Below are 19,626 nucleotides of genomic sequence, written 5' to 3'. Positions count from 1 at the left end.
GCTGTTCAAGACTTCAAGCCCCGTGCACTGTTAGTGCAGAGCCTGCTTGGGATTCTCTATCCCTCTATATCTGCCCCTCCCTGGCTCTGTTTCTCTCTCTCTCTAAACAAATAAACTTAAAAAAATCTTGATTCCTCACAAATTATATCTATGAATTATTAAATCTGCCACAGCACAATGGAAATAAATGGACTGGTGTCTTAACAGCATAAGAAAGCTACACTGAAGCAGGGGGTGAGAAATAATCTAAGTGTGCAAACATTTGAGACATGCAGAACAGAGAGCACATAGCCCCAGGGCCGGGCTCCCTATTCTCAGAAAGAACAGACCAAGTACCCAATGTAGCTGGTAATACATTCTGCCATGTTTCATATGGCCAGATCACAGTCTGTCTGAGACTCCTGGAAGGAGCCCACACCACAAAAGCCACAGTGCTATATAGGACAGCCCTGATACACTAGTTGTGAGAAAATTTTGCTTCCATTGTTACACTGAGGCTGTTTTACCAGACAATAGACTAATTTATGGGGAGAAATTGCAGCCTGGTGTTAATAAGGGGCCCCAACTAAGAAAAAGAAATCCATAGCTGCTCAATTTTATGGATATTATTATTTTTTTTTCTAAGTAGGCTTCATGCCCAGTGCAGAGCCCAATGCAGAGCTTGAACTCATGACCCTGAGATCAAGACTTGAGCTGAGATCTAGAGTGGGACGCTTAACCAACTGAGCCATCCAGACACCCCTGGGTATCATTTTAGATTAATTTAGTATGAACACCATTTTAACAATCATCCAACTCTATTTCATTGCTACTGAATGCAGTAATCATAACATGGGAAAATAGCATTGGGACTCCATACCTAAATTCCAAGTACCAAATATCAATAAGAATTTAGCCACATATAGTCTATATTAAGAACTTAATACTTGTTTAGGTACTAGCATTAAGATCCAATGTCAACTGGGAGAGGGGAGCAATGAAATGTTTTCAAGACAAAGTGCTTATAGGACTGAGCTAAGACCTATACCTTCTTGGGCGGAGGAGGTGGTTTCTGTTGGAAAGCCAATTTTACAGCTTCTGCTGCTGATTCAGGTTCTTTAATTATGCTTTTCTTGGAGTCTGCTTCAGATAGCACAACAAAAAAATGATGACATTTTTCACACTTCACAAAGCGGGTGGATGCTGTAAAAGGAAAGGTCAGCAGAGAAAAATAAATAATTCAAATAGCATTTAACATTAAAAACTCACTGTAAATGAAAACTATACACTTGACAAAAAGTAGGTTTGTAGTTCCTTCACTAGACACAACAAACAACCTAGTTTACATCTAAGATAGATGATACAGATAAATGAGTTCATTAAACCACATTTTGTTAATTTCCACTAGGTTCTTTCATTTTGTGATATACTTCATTAAGAGAAAAGATTGGCTGACATTCTTTCAACTTCCCATTCATTAAATTTAATTTTAAAAACAACCACTATAAAAATATTAATCACTTATTTTATTGAAATACTTGAATGAAAAACTGAAAAAAAAGTAAAGCACAAGTAAATTATTCTATTTTTTCAACATTTCCTTATGAAAAACTTCAAATATACACAGAAGTTAAAAGAGAGAAATCAGGAGTGCCTGGGTGGTTCAGTCAGTTAAGCATCCAACTTTGGCTCAGGTCATGATCTCGCAGTTGGTGAGTTCGAGCCCCAAGTCAGGCTCTGTGCTGACAGCTCAGAGCCTGGAACCCGCTTTGGATTCTGTCTCCTTCCCTCTCTCTGCCCACCCCCTTGTGCTCTCTCTCTCATAAATAAATATTTAAAAAATAATAATAAAAGAAATCAACTCCAATCACCCAGAAAAAGGGAAAAAAAATATATTCTTTAGGTTCCTTTCAAACCTATGAGCATTTTTAAAACCATGATTTGGTAAACATAAAATTGTTTCATGCCTTCTAATTTTTAGCTTTAACAACTCCACTAGTTCTTATTTCTTTAGCCTAAAAACCACTAAGAAACTAACAAAATAACATTCTCACTCATATTGACTTATAGATAATCATACAGCTTTTGAAAACAATAAAATAACAATTAAAAATGAGGGTAAAAAAAGTGTCTCAATTCCAATGCATCAGCTATAGAATAACCTATGTTAAACCAAAGTGGATTTTTTTATCTCCTTTTAAAACACAGCTGTAGGATATATGTATATGGACATAAACTCTTAACCTTCTCTAAGCCTACCCCTACTAATGGTAAAGGTACCTTGGAAAGCAGCACAGAAGAGACTCTCACACAGATTACTAACAGATACAGAACAAAAGATACACAGGAATTAGTTACAGGTTGGTAGGTCTGGGTAATACATTTTTGTATTAACCTTTGTGTAATCTAACTAGAAAAACTGCAAAGAAGAATATTTAAATCTATGAGAATCTCTGTTATGGGAACAGTATAACTACCTATTCATAGATTACAAGAAAAACTGTACTGGTAAGCACACCTAAATCTCACAAAATCATCTATATTAAAAAAAACCCAGACAATTCCATATTTCAAAAATAAATCTAATTATTAATTCAATCTAATGCTTATTTGTCTATTCTTAAACACAAGGCCAATCAAAAATACGTCTGGATAAACTCTAGCAGTAAATTTTAAACTAGAAAAGAGATCATCCATGTTTTCTTTGTATTAATCACCTATAAATGCTTACCTCAAGAAAAAGACCAAACTATTCCAAGTACCTTTGGTTTACACAAGCCCCAATACATTATCACCATTCCCCACCATTGGGAAAGATAGTCAATGGCCTTTACTCTAAAATGAAGCTTCATCTTACAATTGTTACTGATGGTAAACAGGGCAAGGATTAAAGGGCAGAGAATCCTCTGATCTAGTTCAGGCTGTTTGACAGGAAAATCTGGCCTGAGAACATAAGAACAAAATATTTCTCTAAAGAAATTAGGTCAAAGGGAAAGAGACTAAACACCAACAAATCTCATTCCTCTTTGCTTACCACAGATGAGTTATTTACATTCTATTTGAATATCACAATACCAATTTGACGATGGAACATGTTCAATGTATACCCAGGTTAATTTTATTTATCAAAATGCTGTCTCAGAAAAAAAAAATAATACAAGCACTGCAATGCTTATTTTTTACTCATACAGACAAGTGGCAAAATCTAATTTTGTTGAATTGTCAGGGAATAAACTTTCCTTTAAATGATTACTACAAGTATACTATATTCTTTTACATACAGAATACTACTCCCAGTAAACATGCTTGTATTATATGTCAACAATAGATTACCTCAGTAAAAACTCTCTCATATTTGTTGAAATGAAAGTTCTTCATGATTTCGAACATGTTTCAGGGCCCAACATTAAATCTCCAAACCAAACAGAAAAGTTTAATTCCTACTGTATTAAGACATGTAAGTACAGTAAGCCTTCAAAAAGTATTATATACATAAAAATAAAAACAACTAAAATAAAAAATTTTTTTTTTCAACGTTTATTTATTTTTGGGACAGAGAGAGACAGAGCATGAACGGGGGAGGGGCAGAGAGAGAGGGAGACACAGTATCGGAAACAGGCTCCAGGCTCTGAGCCATCAGCCCAGAGCCCGACGCGGGGCTCGAACTCACGGACCGCGAGATCGTGACCTGGCTGAAGTCGGACGCTTAACCGACTGCGCCACCCAGGCGCCCCAAAAACAACTAAAATAAATAAAAGTGGGGAGACTATTCACATTTGACAAGTTATTATTTAAATAGGCAAAAGAAAACTGAAGAACAATATACATTTGTCCTTATAATAAAATATTTCTTAGATATTATTCTTACTTCGATTCCTGAGGACTTTCTATGCATTCATAATGCTATCTATAAAAATGGTATTTTATTTCCACAAAGTCAAACAAGAATAATACCACAGTAAGAGAACATAAAAATCCCTACATATACATGTGAGATGGAATATATACAGACAGGTCCATGAGCTAATAGTTCTTACACTTTGGGAAAAAAGGACAATAAAAGTTATATGAAATTCAAATTTCAGTGTCTTTATACAAAGTTTTATAGGAACACAGCGATCCTCATTTGTTTACATTGTCTATGATTGCTTTCTCCCCATAATAGCAAAGGAGAAGAGTTGCAACACTGACTACAGGGCCCACAAAGCCTAAAATATATACTATTTGGCCTTTCATAGTAAAAGTTTGTTGACTCCTGCTATACAGTATTTATAGGAAAGAACTACCCATAGAATGAAAGAATATGTTCGCAACTCATACATCTGGATAAAGGTCTAGTATTCAGAACATATAAAGAACTCTTTGTAACTTAACAACAAAAAAGATAACCCAATTTAAAAATGGACAAAGGATTTAAACAGTCTTTTCTACAAGAAGATACACAAATGGCCAATAAGCCCATGAAAAAAATGCTTAACATCTTTAGTCATTAGAGAAATGCAAAACGAAACCACAATGAGATGCCACTTCATATCTCTATGATGGTTACAATAAAAAAGAGCAGTGTTAAAGAACATGTTGAGAAATTAGAACCCTCATACATTGCTAGTCAGGTTGTCAAATGGACAGAATAACATAGGTTATTCTATAGCTGATGTAAAGTTTGGTAGTTTCTTAAAAAACTAAACACAAACTTACCATTTCACTCAGCAATTCTACTCCTAAGCATATACCCAAGAAAAGTAAAAACATGTACACACAAAAACTGGTATACAAATGTTCACAGTAGCATTATTCATAGTAGTCAACAAGCAGCAACAGCTCAAATGTCCATCAATGATGAGTGGATACACAAGGAATACTATCAGCCACAAAAAGCAATGAAATACTGATATATAATAGAACACAGATGAACCCTGGAAACCTGAAAGATGAAGGCAAAAGAAGCCAGACATAAAATGCCACATATTGTATAATTCTATTTATATGAAATACCTGGAATAGACAAATCCATAAAGACAGTAAGTAGGTTTATGGTTGCCAGGGAGGGGAGGGAAGGGGGTAGAAATGACTACTTAAGGGGGATGGGGCTTCTCTTTGGGGTGACAAAAACGTTCTGGAATTAGATAGTAGTGATAGATCTAAAACTTGATGAATATACTAAAAACCCCTGAAATGTACACCTTAAAAGGAAAGGACTAGACCTGTATATATCAGCATACAACTCTAAAAAAATTGCTGAGGCGAGGGGCACCTGGGTGGCTCAGTCGGTTGAGTGACCGACTTCAGCTCAGGTCATGATCTCACGGTTTGTGAGTTCGAGCCCCGCGTCGGGCTCTGTGCTGACAGCTTAGAGCCTGGAGCCTGCTTCGGATTCTGTGTCTCCCTCTCTCTCTGCCCCTCCCCCACTCATGCTCTATCTCTGTCTCAGAAATAAACATTAAAGAAAAAAATTTTTTTAAATTGCTGAGGCGAAAAAAAATTGGTAAAAACATGAACAATTTGATACCATATATGCTTTTTATTTTTTTTATTTTTTTATTTAAAAAAAAAATTTTTTTTTTCAACGTTTATTTATTTTTGGGACAGAGAGAGACAGAGCATGAACGGGGGAGGGGCAGAGAGAGAGGGAGACACAGAATCGGAAACAGGCTCCAGGCCCTGAGCCATCAGCCCAGAGCCCGACGCGGGGCTCGAACTCACGGACCGCGAGATCGTGACCTGGCTGAAGTCGGACGCTTAACCGACTGCGCCACCCAGGCGCCCCCCATATATGCTTTTTAAAAGTTACATGTTTGATGAAGATATATTACAGAAATGTATCTTTAACTTTTACCTACAAAGTTCTACCTTTATTTTGATAAAGGGGGATACACACATACATTCCTCAGGTAATTAAAAATAATTAAAAATGACCAAAAAAAGTAGATAGTTATCTAAACATGCCATTCATGGGGTGCCTGGGTGGCTCAGTCGGTTGAGCGTCCAACTTGGGCTCGGGTCATGATCTCACGGTTTGTGGGTTTGAGTGCTTGTGTCGGGCTCTGTGCTGACAGCTCAGAGCCTGGGGCCTGCTTCAGATTCTGTGTCTCCTCCTCTCTCTGCCCCTCCCATGCTCATGCTCTGACTCTCAATAATAAATAAACTTCAAAAAAAAAAAAAAATCTAAACAGGCCATTCACAAAAGAACTACAAGTGACCAAAAAGCACATAAAAAGATGTTTATGAACCAGTAACTAAATAAATGCAGATGCAAACAAAATGAATGGCCCAAGATTCAACAAAACTCTCCAATTTTCAGTGAGTAGACACAGAAGATCCTCAGCATCCAAAAGAGATGCATTCTGAAGAGACTTGTACTATGGGTGAATAAAACCAAGAGAGGAGGGCCTCATCTCACTGTTGAGGGCCTACCACTCCTATGGAGTAAAGTTCCAGAGGATAAGACAGTGTCATGTTCATCTCTGTTTCTTTTCTTTTTTTTTTTTTTCAACGTTTATTTATTTTTGGGACAGAGAGAGACAGAGCATGAACGGGGGAGGGGCAGAGAGAGAGGGAGACACAGAATCGGAAACAGTCTCCAGGCTCTGAGCCTTCAGCCCAGAGCCTGATGCAGGGCTCGAACTCCCGGACCGGGAGATCGTGACCTGGCTGAAGTCGGACGCTTAACCAACTGCGCCACCCAGGCGCCCCTCTCTGTTTATTTTCTGAGCCTGGCAGTGTCAGTCTCAACAGATATTTGCTTACTAAATTATTTATAAGGATCTACTCTTCTTTTACTCTTTTCTTCCCTATTCTCTACTTCCACGTCCCCTCTCCCCAATTAGAATTCTCAAAGGAAACCACTTCAGCCCTAAGTTGATTAGATAATATTAAAAATCGTGTTTTCCACACTTGGTCTCATTGTTAAACATACATATTCTAGGATACCACCCAACATCTACAGAATCTTATCTCCAGGGAAGGAGAGAATCTGTGTGTTCAAGAACCACCTTGGGGTGCCTGGGGGGCTCAGTGCCCAGCTGGCTCAGTTAAGCTAAGCATCTGACTCTTGATTTCAGCTCAGGTCATGATCTCAGGTTTGTGAGATTAAGCCTCACATTGGGCTTTGCATTGACAGTGAGGAGCCTACTTAGGATTCTCTCTCTCAAAAAAACCACAACCAACCACCCTCAATGATTAATACAACCTGGCAAGTTTTGAAAACACTGTGTAGAAGAAAAATAAATTTCATCTATCCCTAGAGAATTCCAGTTGGTAAAAATGTATGGAATAGGAACTTCCGAATAGCAAATCTTCACTGCTCTGTGACCCTGGATGAGTTACTTACACTTGCTAAAATCTTAGCTTCTTCACTAAGCTAAGAAAATGAGGATATGCTCTCTCCTGACAAAAGTAAGATTGTGAGAATAAAATTATATATACTGGCATTTATTAAATATTAGTTTCTTTCCTTTTCTACTCTAAGAAATTATTCTTTAAGTCTACAAAGATTGAAATCTTTCTCTGGAAAAAAAAAGAAAATTCTTGATTAAAAATGTATGCCAATAGGACACTGCCATTATGAACTGAGCAATTCTCAGACTCTCTAAAAGAATTTTATCGCTTCATACCAGATTTGTTAATAGCAAATGTTATTTAGAAGTTTTATCATCTAGTTCTACCACTTTCATTTTATGTTGCAACCGAAATTAGTATTGATTCAGACTGATTCCTCTCTTTGATCTCTTATGAGGCAAAACCACGAAGAGAATCTCAAATATTCCACCTATAGAATGGAACGACTTTAAAAGTCTTTCCAAAAATTGTAAAAACATGCTACATATAGTACTTTCTCATACAGTGGCCAATTAGTATTAATAATAAACATAAAACTGTAACTGAGATCTCAATATTTGGGATAGCATATAGAGAATCTTCTGCAGCTAATCATCAGAAACTGAAACTTCTGACAAACCTCACCAATGACCTTTTCAGTTTGACTATACAGAAAGGCTGACATGGTAGTGTAACATAATTTACCCTTGAATTACCATTACCTCTAATCATGTAGGAAATGAGTTGTTTGATTCATGAAACAAAAGATCTGTAGTAGCATCTTTGTATTTCAGAGAGTTACTGCTGACACTAACAGCAAAAGTGGGACTGTTGATTTCTTCCTTCTCTCAGTGTCTGAACCATTAATAATTATCACACACTTTATAGAATTAAGGGTTTAGTTCCTCTGGTTCCTCAGCGAGGGAAAACACCTTAATATTTGAATGACCGACCTCTCCAGCTATAGGAGATGCTCAGCAGGTATCTGAAGAATAGAGTAATAACAGAATAAATACGCCTTGGTTCTCCTATAGCTCAAATTTGAACACTCACAAAATCCAAATTTGAAATAAACACACACATGGAAAGTAAAGAAATAAATAGTTTTCTTAAATTATTTCTTATACCACATTGCAAAGTATTACCAGTTATGGGGATTTTTAGTATCTGGTGAACAAAAGGGAGAATCATGTTAAGTTCAGGAAGAACATAACTCTGGTTTATGTAATTTACACATTTCTATGCAATTTGTGATTTGTAGAAAAGGTAAGGAAGAAAAACAACAGAGGAAGTAATACTTACACACGAAGGTCTCTACATGAGTGCACAAGTCGCCACATTTAGGACAACGCAGCTGGTTTCCACCTTTCCCTGAACTCCCAGAGCCTGATTTTTTACTGTTTCCCTCACTTGCTGATTTCTAATGTTCATACAGGAGAAAAAAAGAGTGTCAATTATTACTTTCAGGCAACCAATTTATAGGTAAGTTAAATATAAGCATGTTAGCTTGTAATTAATCTTATAATTTTTATAATTTCTAGAGTGGAATTATTAGTATTATTTATAACTCTACTATTACTGGTATCAAAAGATCCATTTACCACAAAAACAAAACCAGTTCTGGTAAACACATGTATTTATCTGTAGTCCTGCTTTACATGGTATGAGCCAGCATATATAATAAACAGCTTTCTTTCCATGACTCAATCAACACTAGGAAAAAAAGTTACTACAGGTAAAATACATTTCAGTGAAACTGTATCAGGAGCTATCATGACAAGTAGTGATTCATAACTTTCTTCAATCTCTAAAATGGGGATTTTCTCATCTCTAAAATGGGGATAATTTTACCTACTTTAGAGAGTCATTGTTAGGATTAAGTGTGGATATCAAAGCACTTAGCATTTTGTCTTATATATAACATTAGCTCAAGTGTTAGTGAAATTCACATAATGAAAAAAATTGATAATAATTCCTTGATCCAATACAATCACTGATCATCTACTTGCTAGCTACAGAGTAGCTCAACATTAAGTTGTAGAGATATCCAAAATTTTTAGGTAGAGAATGAGGTGGGGTTTATACTATCATGAATTGTTAAGAGTTGTGAAAAAAGACGGCTATTCCTAATTTAATCCTACAGACTGCATAGATTTAATGAAGCTTCTTAATACTTTGGAGTGTTAGAAATTTTAGTTAATGCTAACTGCAATACTTATATAACTAATTTATGGTTGAAACTAAAACACAAAATAAAATTACATAAAATTCTTCACCTGATTTTATATATTTCACATTTCCTACAGAAAACATATAAACCAATGGAATAGAGAAAACTGTTATTACATTTGATTGTTTGAAGGAAGGAACTCAAAAAATATATATATATTCCAATAAAGGTAAGATACCTTATTTCCATCTCCAGAGCCATCTTTACTTATCCCATCTTTTGATGCAAAGTATGCTGGTGTTTCCATAAAGGTTCTAAAGGGAGCTCTTCGTAGAATCTGAGTTTCAAAGGTCCCGAGCCTTCCTAAAACAGGTATATGAATGCGACCACAAGATATACCTAGAAATACAATGAGATTTATTAGTCTACACATCAAACATTAACATGCCTTCAGTAAATCCCCTGAAAACAAAAATTCCTTAAGTATAAAGGAGGTTGAAAAAACTGTAGTTTTCACAGAGGTAATAACAAAATGGTGAATGGTGACACCATCAGAGGCAAAGCCCCTTTAAAAATAGGCCAGACCTGGGCCTCTGGTAAATAAAGATGTTTCTTTCTGGGCCTGTCCTTTGATAGTGAGGAAAGACCATTGGGTTATTGCAATGAGTGGCTCTTTGAAAGTGGGAGAGATGAGCAGTTCAACATCTGCCTAATCTGTAGGGGAAAAAAGGCCATTTACACCCTATATTCTAATTCTTCTTTTATTATTTCTATCAATGAGAATAAGCAATTGACATAAACACATGTGTTTTAATGAAACATTTCAATCCTATAAAAAATTTTAGTAAACACTATAACCACTATCTTGCTTTCAAACATTTTAACCTTTACCATGTATTTTTTTAAATTTTTAATGTTTATTTATTTATTTATTTTGAGGGAGAAAGAGCGTGAGCAGGGGAGGGGCAGAGAGAGGAGGGAGAATCCCAAGCAGGCTCCACACTGTCAGTGCAAAGCCTGATGTGGGGCTCAAACTCACAAAGTGTGAGATCATGACCTGAACTGAAATCACGAGTTGGATGCTCAACTGAATGAGCCACCCAGGCGCCCCTTACCATATCTGAAGTTAAGATTATTAAAAAGGATATAGTTTAACCCCTGACTTATGTGGCAAACTTTTTCTGTAAAGCACCGGGATGGTAAATATTTTCAGCTTTCTGGGCCATCTAGTCTCAGTTCCAACTACTCTTGTCTGTAATATGAAAACAAACAAACAATATGTAAACAAATGGGTGTGGCCAGACTTGGTCCATCAAAAGATCACTGTTGGCTGAACCCTGTTTTTTTTTCTCATATAAATACAAAATAAACTCCTAAATAAACTATAGTCAATGGCAAAAGAGCCATAATGTAAGGCAGCATTTCCCAAGTTGGTCTTTAAAAGAGTGTTCCCTACACAAGAAAATCAAATGATCTTAGATCAAACAAAATTCCACAGATTCAGTACTGAATATTGTAGGGCTACTCAGAACCCTGCATAAGTTAACATACATTAGTGAATTATAATGAATCGCCAAAGAAGGAAGTTTCCCAGCAGTTTATCACAGCCATTAGAAGGTGATAACAAAAGGGGGGAAGGGGATTAAGTTAATACTTAAATAAATTTAAGAAACTGATTTTATCTCCCTTGTTTTGTTCCCTGCAAAATTCTCAACCCAGGCTTTAAATTCTTATTTCTTTACAAGTTAGGGCTTTTAAGATCATGCACATATGCATGTACTATATCCAAACACAAAAATTGGTTTAAAATTACATCCTTTTAACAACTCAAAAGCAATTGTTTAGTTATACAACTGACTGACTTTATTAACTCCAGTTTTCCAAAACATTTGTGTACACTGTTAGAACTAGTTTCTAACAAAAATAAAAACATCAAACTTAACAGGAAAGATACAAAGTTTCTCATCTCTACACGAATTCACAAACACTAAAAAAGGAATAAGATTTATGACTCTCTAGTCCCTAATCCATAGACTGTAAAATGCTGCTGAATGCTAATTAAGCTAATTAGTATTGATCAATTAATGCTTAATTAATATCAATATTAAAATACATTTGATGTTTTTCTTCTAAGTGATGTTTTCAAAAGACATTTCAAACTTTCTCAAGCATCACATTTGCCATTTTTTTGCAGTAAATGATAGCTATTACTCTCATTAGAATGAGATTTAAAGTAGTTCATGAATTTTAAGCCAAACATTAATGATTTTCAAAGGACACAATATGATTAAACATAATATGGTTTAATATGTCAATCTAAAAAGCAAATCTAGAAAAGTAATGGGGGAAAATGATAGATGAAATGAAGAATAGAGAAACTTGAGGTGCCTGGGTGACCTCAGTCAGTTAAGCATACAATTCTTTGGTCATGATCTCACAGTTTGTGAGATTCTCTGTCTCCCTCTCTCTCTCTGCCCATTCCCACTCACACTGTTTCTGTCTCTCTCTAAATAAAAAAATACGAAATTTAATGGATGTTAAGACTAGGTGATGGGTATTTGGGTGTCCCTTGTTCCATTTTGCATATGTTTTAAAACATCCATAAATTAAAATGAATGGTAGCATAATAAAATAATTTACTATAATCTATGTAACAAGTATAACTTTTTAATCAAACCATTACAACGTATTCGCAAAAAAAACCACAGTTACAACAAGCTTTATATCAGACTATGTACTTGGATGTTTAGAATAAAACTTAACCTTCAAGTGTCACACACAGTGTGTTAATTCCCATTTACAATAAAATACATCTTTTGGGGCGCCTGGGTGGCTCAGTCGGTTAAGCGTCCAACTTCAGCTCAGGTCACGATCTCCCGGTCCATGGGTTTGAGCCCTGCGTCGGGCTCTGGGCTGATGGCTCAGAGCCTGGAGCCTGTTTCCGATTCTGTGTCTCCCTCTCTCTCTGCCCCTCCCCCGTTCATGCTCTGTCTCTCTCTGTCTCAAAAATAAATAAACGTTAAAAAAAAAAATTAACATACATCTTTTAAAATTGTGTTTAACAATTTATCATAGCTAATATTATTAGAAAATAAGCTGAAAATAAATTATCTTCAAAAATTTAAGAGAAATAAAAATTACGAACAAGAACCTTTCAAAGTCTACTTATTCTGAATAGAAAGAAAAATAAGTCCTTCACTTAAATAACTTACCAAGTAACATATAAAACCAATGCAATCATACAGTTACCATAAAAAAATACTGTCTGAAAAACATGTTCATGTCATTTAAATTTCTAAATTTGAGAATTTCTTGGCTGGCTCTGATGCAGTTTTAACATTCTATGCATAGCACGGATTGCAAGGGGTATTCCCTGGTTCTGACTCAGAAGGTTGCAGGTGGGATCCAATAAAGCATTTCTTTTTTTGTTTTGTTTATTTTTGAGAGAGCGAGAGCAAGAGCGAGAGACAGAGTGCACTGTGCACAAGCAGGGGAGGGGCAGAGAGAGAGAGAGAGACAGAGCCAGAGAGCTAGAATCCAAAACAGGCTCCAGGCTCCGAGCTCTAAGCAGAGTTTAATGCCAGGCTCAAACTCACAAACTGTGAGATCATGAACTGAGACAAAGCTGGACACTTAACTAACTGACTGAGCCATCAGGTTGCCCCTAAGAATGCATTTCTTTTCTTTTTTTTTAAAGCAGGATAAATTATTTTCTTTTAGCGGGGGCAGGGAAGCAGCAAAGGGAGAGGGAGGGGAAAAGAAAGAGAAAAAGAGACAGAGAGAGAGAAAGAAAGAGAGAGAGAGAGAGAGAAATCTTAAGCAGGCTCCATGCTCAGTGAAGAGCCTGACACAGGGCTCAATCCCATGACCCTAGGAGCATGACTTGAGGCAAAATCAAGAGTCAGAAGCTCCATCCACCGAGCCACCCAGGTGCCCCCCACCCCCACCAAGAATGCATTTCTAACAAAATGCCAGGTTATACTGATGATGTTGGTCTGGGACCACACTTTTTAAACTACTGTATTGAACAGTGTAAATGATTAGTCACTTACCAATCCTCTAAAATCTTCACAGAAATCACTGTAACAACCTAACCAGGATTTTTAAATCCTTTTTATGCCATGAACCCCTTTGGGAGTCTGTGAAGGGTACGGATGGACCCCTTCTCAGAATGTTTATAAATGTATAGAATAAAATACATAACAAAGGAAACCAACTGTATTGAAGTAGTTATCAAAATATTTTTAAAATATGCTTCTTGCCAACATCATAGTTAATTGGTGGAAAATGGAGAGCTTTTCCTCTGAGGTCAGGGGGAAGATAAGGATGTCCACTCTCACCACTTTTATTTAACATAGTACTGGAAGTCCTAGCCACAGCAATTAGACAAAATAAAGAAAAAAAGGCATCCATGTTGGTAAAAAAGAAGTAAAACTCTACTTGTAGATGACATGTATAGTACATGTAGAAAACCCTAAAGATTCCACTGTAAAACTACCAGAACTGATAAATGAATTCAGTAAAGTCACAGAATACAAAGCAATGTACAGAAATCTGTTGCATTCCATATACACCAAAAAAATGAAACAACAGGAAGAGAAATTAAGGAAACAATCCCATTTACAACTGCACCATAAACAATAAAATATCTAGGAATAAACTTAACTAAAGAGGTGAAAGAAAGACCTGTATGCTGAAAACTATAAACCACTGATGAAAGAAATTCAAGACGATGCAAAGATATGGAAAGACATTCCATGTTCATGGGCTGGAAGACAAATATTGTTAAAATGTCCATACTATCCAAAGCAATCTACAGATTTAATGCAATCCCTATCAAAATACCAACAGCATTTTTCAAGTAACTAGAACAAACAATCCTAAAATTTGTATGAAACCACCAAAGACCTCAAATACCTAAAGCAATCTTTAAAAAGAAAACTGCAAAGATCACAATTCCAGACTTCAAGTTATATTACAAAGCCGCAGTAATTAAAACAGTATGGTATGGGCATAAAAATAGACACACAGGTCAATAAAACAGAAAGAAAAACCTAGAAATAAACCCAAAATTATATGGTCGATTAATCTTCAACAAAGCAGGAATGAATACACAATGGGAAAAAGTCTCTTCAACTGTCAACATCCCAAAGGGTGTTGGGAAAACTGGACAGCCACATGCAAAAGAATGAAACTGGATCACTTTCTTACACCACACACAAAAATAAACTCAAAATGGATTAAAGACCTAAATGTGAGGGGCGCCTGGGTGGCGCAGTCGGTTAAGCATCCGACTTCAGCCAGGTCACGATCTCGCGGTCCGGGAGTTCGAGCCCCGCGTCAGGCTCTGGGTTGATGGCTCAGAGCCTGGAGCCTGTTTCCGATTCTGTGTCTCCCTCTCTCTCTGCCCCTCCCCCGTTCGTGCTCTGTCTCTCTCTGTCCCAAAAATAAATAAACGTTGAAAAAAAAAATTTTTTAAAAAAAAAAGACCTAAATGTGAAATCTGAAATCATAAAAAAATCCTTAAAGACAGCACAAGCAGTAATTTCTCAGACATCAGCCATAGCAATATTTTTCTAGACAGGTCTCCTGAGGCAAGGAAAACAAAAGCAAAAAATAAACTATTGGGTCTACAACAAAATAAAAAGTTTCTGCACAGCAAAGGAAACAGTCAATGGCAACCCACTGAATGGGAGACAACATTTGCAAATGATATATCCAATAAAGGGTTAGTATCCAAAATATATAAAGAACTAGTACAAGTAAACACCCAAAAACCAATCCAATTAAAAAAAATGGGCAGAAGAACAGATATTTCTCCAAAGAAGAAATCCAGATGACCAACAGGCAAATGCTAAGATGTTCAACATCAGTCATCTTTAGGTATTTACCCAAATAATACAAAGTCACTAATTCAAAAGGATACACCCCTATGTTTATTGCAATATTATTTACCAAACTATGGGAGCAGTCCAAGTGTTTATCGATAGATGAATGGATAAAGAGATGATACACACACACACACACACACACACACACACACACACACACATCACTCATTCAACCATAAAAAAGAATGAAATCTTGCCATTTGCAAAGACATGGATAAAACTAAAAAGTATTAGGGCACCAGGTGGCTCAGTGGCTTAAAGCATCTGACTCTAGATTTTGGCTCAGGTCATGATCTCATGGCTTGAGCCCTGTATTGGGCTCTGTGTTGACAGCACAGAGCCTGCTTGGGATTCTCTCTCCTTCTCTCCCTTCCCCTTGCCCTCTTGCTCACTCACTCGCTCTCTCTCTCAAAATAAATGTTAAAAACAAAACAAAACAAAACAAAAACTAGAGAATATTAAGCTAAGCAAAATAAGTCAGTCAGATCACACCATATGATTTCACTCATGTGGAATTTAAGAAACAAATGAGCAAAGGAAAAAGAGAGAGAGAGAAACAAAGAAACAGACTCTTAAATATAGGGAACAAAACTGATGGTTACTAGAGGGGAGGTGGGTGAGAGGATTGGTGAAATAGGTGTTGGGGGTTAAAGAGTACACTTATGATGGAAAAAAATAATAATAAAATAAAAAATAAAATAAAATATGCTTTTTAATTAACATAATTAAATAAGATTTAAAAGCTTTTTAAATAACTACCATGATTTCAAAGTAGTAAAAAGTATAAACGATTTTTTGAGATATGAACAACTGTAGCATGACACAAAAATATTTGTGATTATGATTGGTAACAAATTCATAGATACTGCTAATACTACTGTGGGTTGTTGCCTACGTCCAAAATTGAAGGAAATGCTACATTTCAGTTAGTGATTAGTGAAAATAAAGTTACAGGAACTTCTGAATTCTATCCCTGGACACTCTGGAGGCCTGTGAACTTCAGGTGAAGAACCCCTACAAAAGCCAAAAAGGGAAGTATTTCTGAAAAGTATATTTCGAAAGAATACTTGGCAGCAACAAGAGAAGACAGTTAAAAGCTAAACCATTTACAAAGCTTTTGTCATACGGATAAAACTTTGAGTTTTAGATCTGCTTTAAAAAGAAACAGCAGAATAAGGTACCTTGATTTTAGAGCTATTAAGAACTAGCAGAGTAATTTATTCAACTTTCAAATATTTGAATTTCTTTTTTTTTTTTTTTTTTTTAAATTTTTTTTAACGTTTATTTATTTTTGAGACAGAGAGAGACAGAGCATGAACAGGGGAGGGGCAGAGAGAGAGGGAGACACAGAATCGGAAACAGGCTCCAGGCTCTGAGCCATTAGCCCAGAGCCTGACGCAGGGCTCGAACTCACGGACCGCGAGATCGTGACCTGGCTGAAGTCGGACGCTTAACCGACTGCGCCACCCAGGCGCCCCTAAATATTTGAATTTCTATATTCAATCTTAAACCAAGCTTTCTCTAAAAACATAAATGATTCAGCTTAAAAGATAAACTAATCTTTAAATTTTAGAAACTAATGAAAAATTTTAAATTATCATCTCTCTCTAGTGACAATATTTAAGTGTATAACAATTGATGAAATGGCAAATCAAGTTAAATGCTTGCTTAACCACCTAGCCTCTAAAGACCTCTAACAAAAATTGGAAAAAAATTTCAACAAAAACAAACAATGCCAATCAACTTAGTAGATGCTTACTGCTTTTATTAGTCTTAAAAATTCAATTTATGCCCGTTATTGTTTCCTGAATTCTGAATACTTCTTAGTAAAGAAAAATACCATCACTCCTATAATAGCTTTCCTCAAGTTTAAAAATGTTTCATGGGTTTTCAGCAAGGCTAGTCTGCTGGTCTGAAGAGGAATATGCCAAGAAAAGAGAAATGTTTATCAAGAAATAGTTTGCGATTCCAGAAATAAAGATTCTCTAACATTTATTCTAATTTGTATTGTATTTAAATAACGAGACTTAAAATCTAGCTAAGACCTGTTAAGATAGGCACATTATGCAGCTATCATGAAAATTATGATGGGCACCAACATGTTTGAGCATCTTCACATTTACACCCTCATGAGGTGACACCCTTTCACTGGACATGAACTTAAAGGAGCCAAAAATCAAGGGAATTACAGGTGATTCCACAATTCTCACAGCCAAATTCAGACCAAGTACTGTCATTCAGAGTTTCGTTAATGGAATCAAGCATTCCTGAATGCACATATTTAGAATGTTAATTCTTCTGTATGCAAAGCACATTTAAAATACGTATGTATTTACACATATGTACAAAAATAGATAACAAATTGAAAAATACCAGCAATTTGGGTAGAAAAAAAATATTTAAAATTTCTCCTTTACTACAAGTTTCACTCAAAGAGCATAGTGTGAAAAAACACATTAAATAGGATACACATAGCCCACCAGGAAAAGAAAACAGATCCAGTATCTAGCATGACAATTTACCAAATTTTTCTTCAAACTACCATTTAAAATTTTTATTTATGGGGGCCTGGGTGGCTCAGTCAGTTAAGTGTCTGACTTTGGCTAAGGTCATGCTCTCTTGGTTCGTGAGTTCAAGCCCCGCATCAGGCTCTCCGCTGTCAGAGCAGAGCCCACTTAGGATACTGTTTCTCTCTCTCTCTGCCCCTCCCCTGTGCGTGCTCGTGCTCCCTCTCTCTCAAATAAATAAACATTAAAAAAAAGATTCTGTATTTTAAAAAAGAAAAAATAAAAATTTTATTTTTTTTTAAAATGTTTATTTTTGAGAGAGACTGCACATGAGCAAGCGGGGAAGGGGCAGAGAGAGAAGTAAAGAGAGAATCCCAAGCAGGTTCCAAGCTGTCAAGGCTTCAGCACAGAGTCCAACTCAGGGCTCCATCTCAAGATCATGACCTAAGCCAAAATCAAGAGTTGTACGCTTAAGGGACTGAGCCACCCAGGGGCCATCCATTTAAAAATGTTAAAGTCTAACATGACAAACAGAGATAGAGAATAGCATTATATTTCAAGAGAGCTCTGAAATCTTTTTTTTTTTTTTTTTCAACGTTTATTTATTTTTGGGACAGAGAGAGACAGAGCATGAACGGGGGAGGGGCAGAGAGAGAGGGAGACACAGAATCGGAAACAGGCTCCAGGCTCTGAGCCATCAGCCCAGAGCCTGACGCGGGGCTCGAACTCCCGGACCGCGAGATCGTGACCTGGCTGAAGTCGGACGCTTAACCGACTGCGCCACCCAGGCGCCCCTGAAATCTTTTTATTCTTACTTCATTGTATAATTTCTTGTTGAGACTATTTTGATTAAATTTTTTGTTTATGGATATTTTTGAAATTCTTAACTTTATGTTTATAAGAATAATAAACTGAAGTTCAATTCTGATTTTTCTCTTTTGCCCCTTTCCTCTTTTCAAGAATCCTAAATAAAAATAACCTTTCTGGAGTTTTTTAAGTCCTTAAAAAAAATCTCTATATTGAAGACTAGTGTATAATCTTAGAGTTTCTACTACGGAAAAGAAACATTTTGTGTAATGAAGCCTTAAGAAAGTCTTAAATTGATGTGAAAACCAAGCTGTTTCACTGTCATGTAAAAATATTAACTTCTATAATGATATGAGGTTATGTCCCGTATTTTAAGCTTAATTTACTCCTTTACAGTAAAAATGGTTTGATCACTTCTGAAAACTTATGGGAAACTTATAGTAACAAATAATAATACCTAAATAAGCCATTAATTTGTGTTGCTTCACCTAATGATTCATTAAAATTTTAAAGCAGTGGTTGTTTTGAAAAGAAAAAAAAAATCACCACACACCGCCTATGATTCATAGTTTTACCGGAAAATTGATTAAACAGATGAAGAACTTTGTCAAAGAAGCCTTCTCTGCCCAAAGAGAACACACACCTTTTACCCAACTCCTAGACATGATATTATTCTTTGTGTGCTCCAGTAGATTTACACTTGCAGTTGAGGACTTAATCACTCTATCTCCAGCACCAAAACAGGGCCCAGCACACATTAGGCCCTCAAAAAAAAGACGTCAAATACGTGAATTTCAATGTCACTTTCACATGTTTCCAACTCAAATTCCTGGAGTTCAGGTTTAACAATGTCTTGAGACTAAATTCACTCCTTTACATTTAAGTATCACTTTATAAATGCTTCTGCCCACATTACTTCATTTCATCCCTCTTTGTGAAATAAACTGTCGAAAGA

At 36.1% G+C, this 19,626-nt stretch overlaps 1 protein-coding gene across 2 annotated transcripts in view; it reads right to left on the bottom strand.

The window, feature by feature from the left end:
* The window catches only part of CLPX (caseinolytic mitochondrial matrix peptidase chaperone subunit X), a 42,003-nt gene that overhangs the window by 21,036 nt on the left and 1,341 nt on the right, over positions 1 to 19,626 (bottom strand). For both annotated transcript variants that reach the window (XM_045449421.1, XM_045449420.1), the window contains exons 2-4: positions 9,705 to 9,865; positions 8,599 to 8,716; positions 1,028 to 1,182 (exon numbers count right to left, since the gene is read on the bottom strand). In XM_045449421.1, coding sequence (XP_045305377.1) covers positions 1,028 to 1,182; positions 8,599 to 8,716; positions 9,705 to 9,865 — 434 coding nt within the window. The remainder of the gene's footprint in view (positions 1 to 1,027; positions 1,183 to 8,598; positions 8,717 to 9,704; positions 9,866 to 19,626) is intronic.

The sequence above is a fragment of the Leopardus geoffroyi genome, chromosome B3 (assembly GCF_018350155.1).
Source record: "Leopardus geoffroyi isolate Oge1 chromosome B3, O.geoffroyi_Oge1_pat1.0, whole genome shotgun sequence".
In the NCBI taxonomy this organism is placed as follows: Eukaryota; Metazoa; Chordata; class Mammalia; order Carnivora; family Felidae; genus Leopardus; species Leopardus geoffroyi.
The sequence above is the reverse complement of the archived record's forward strand: the minus strand, read 5'-3'. Positions and strand labels throughout refer to the sequence as shown.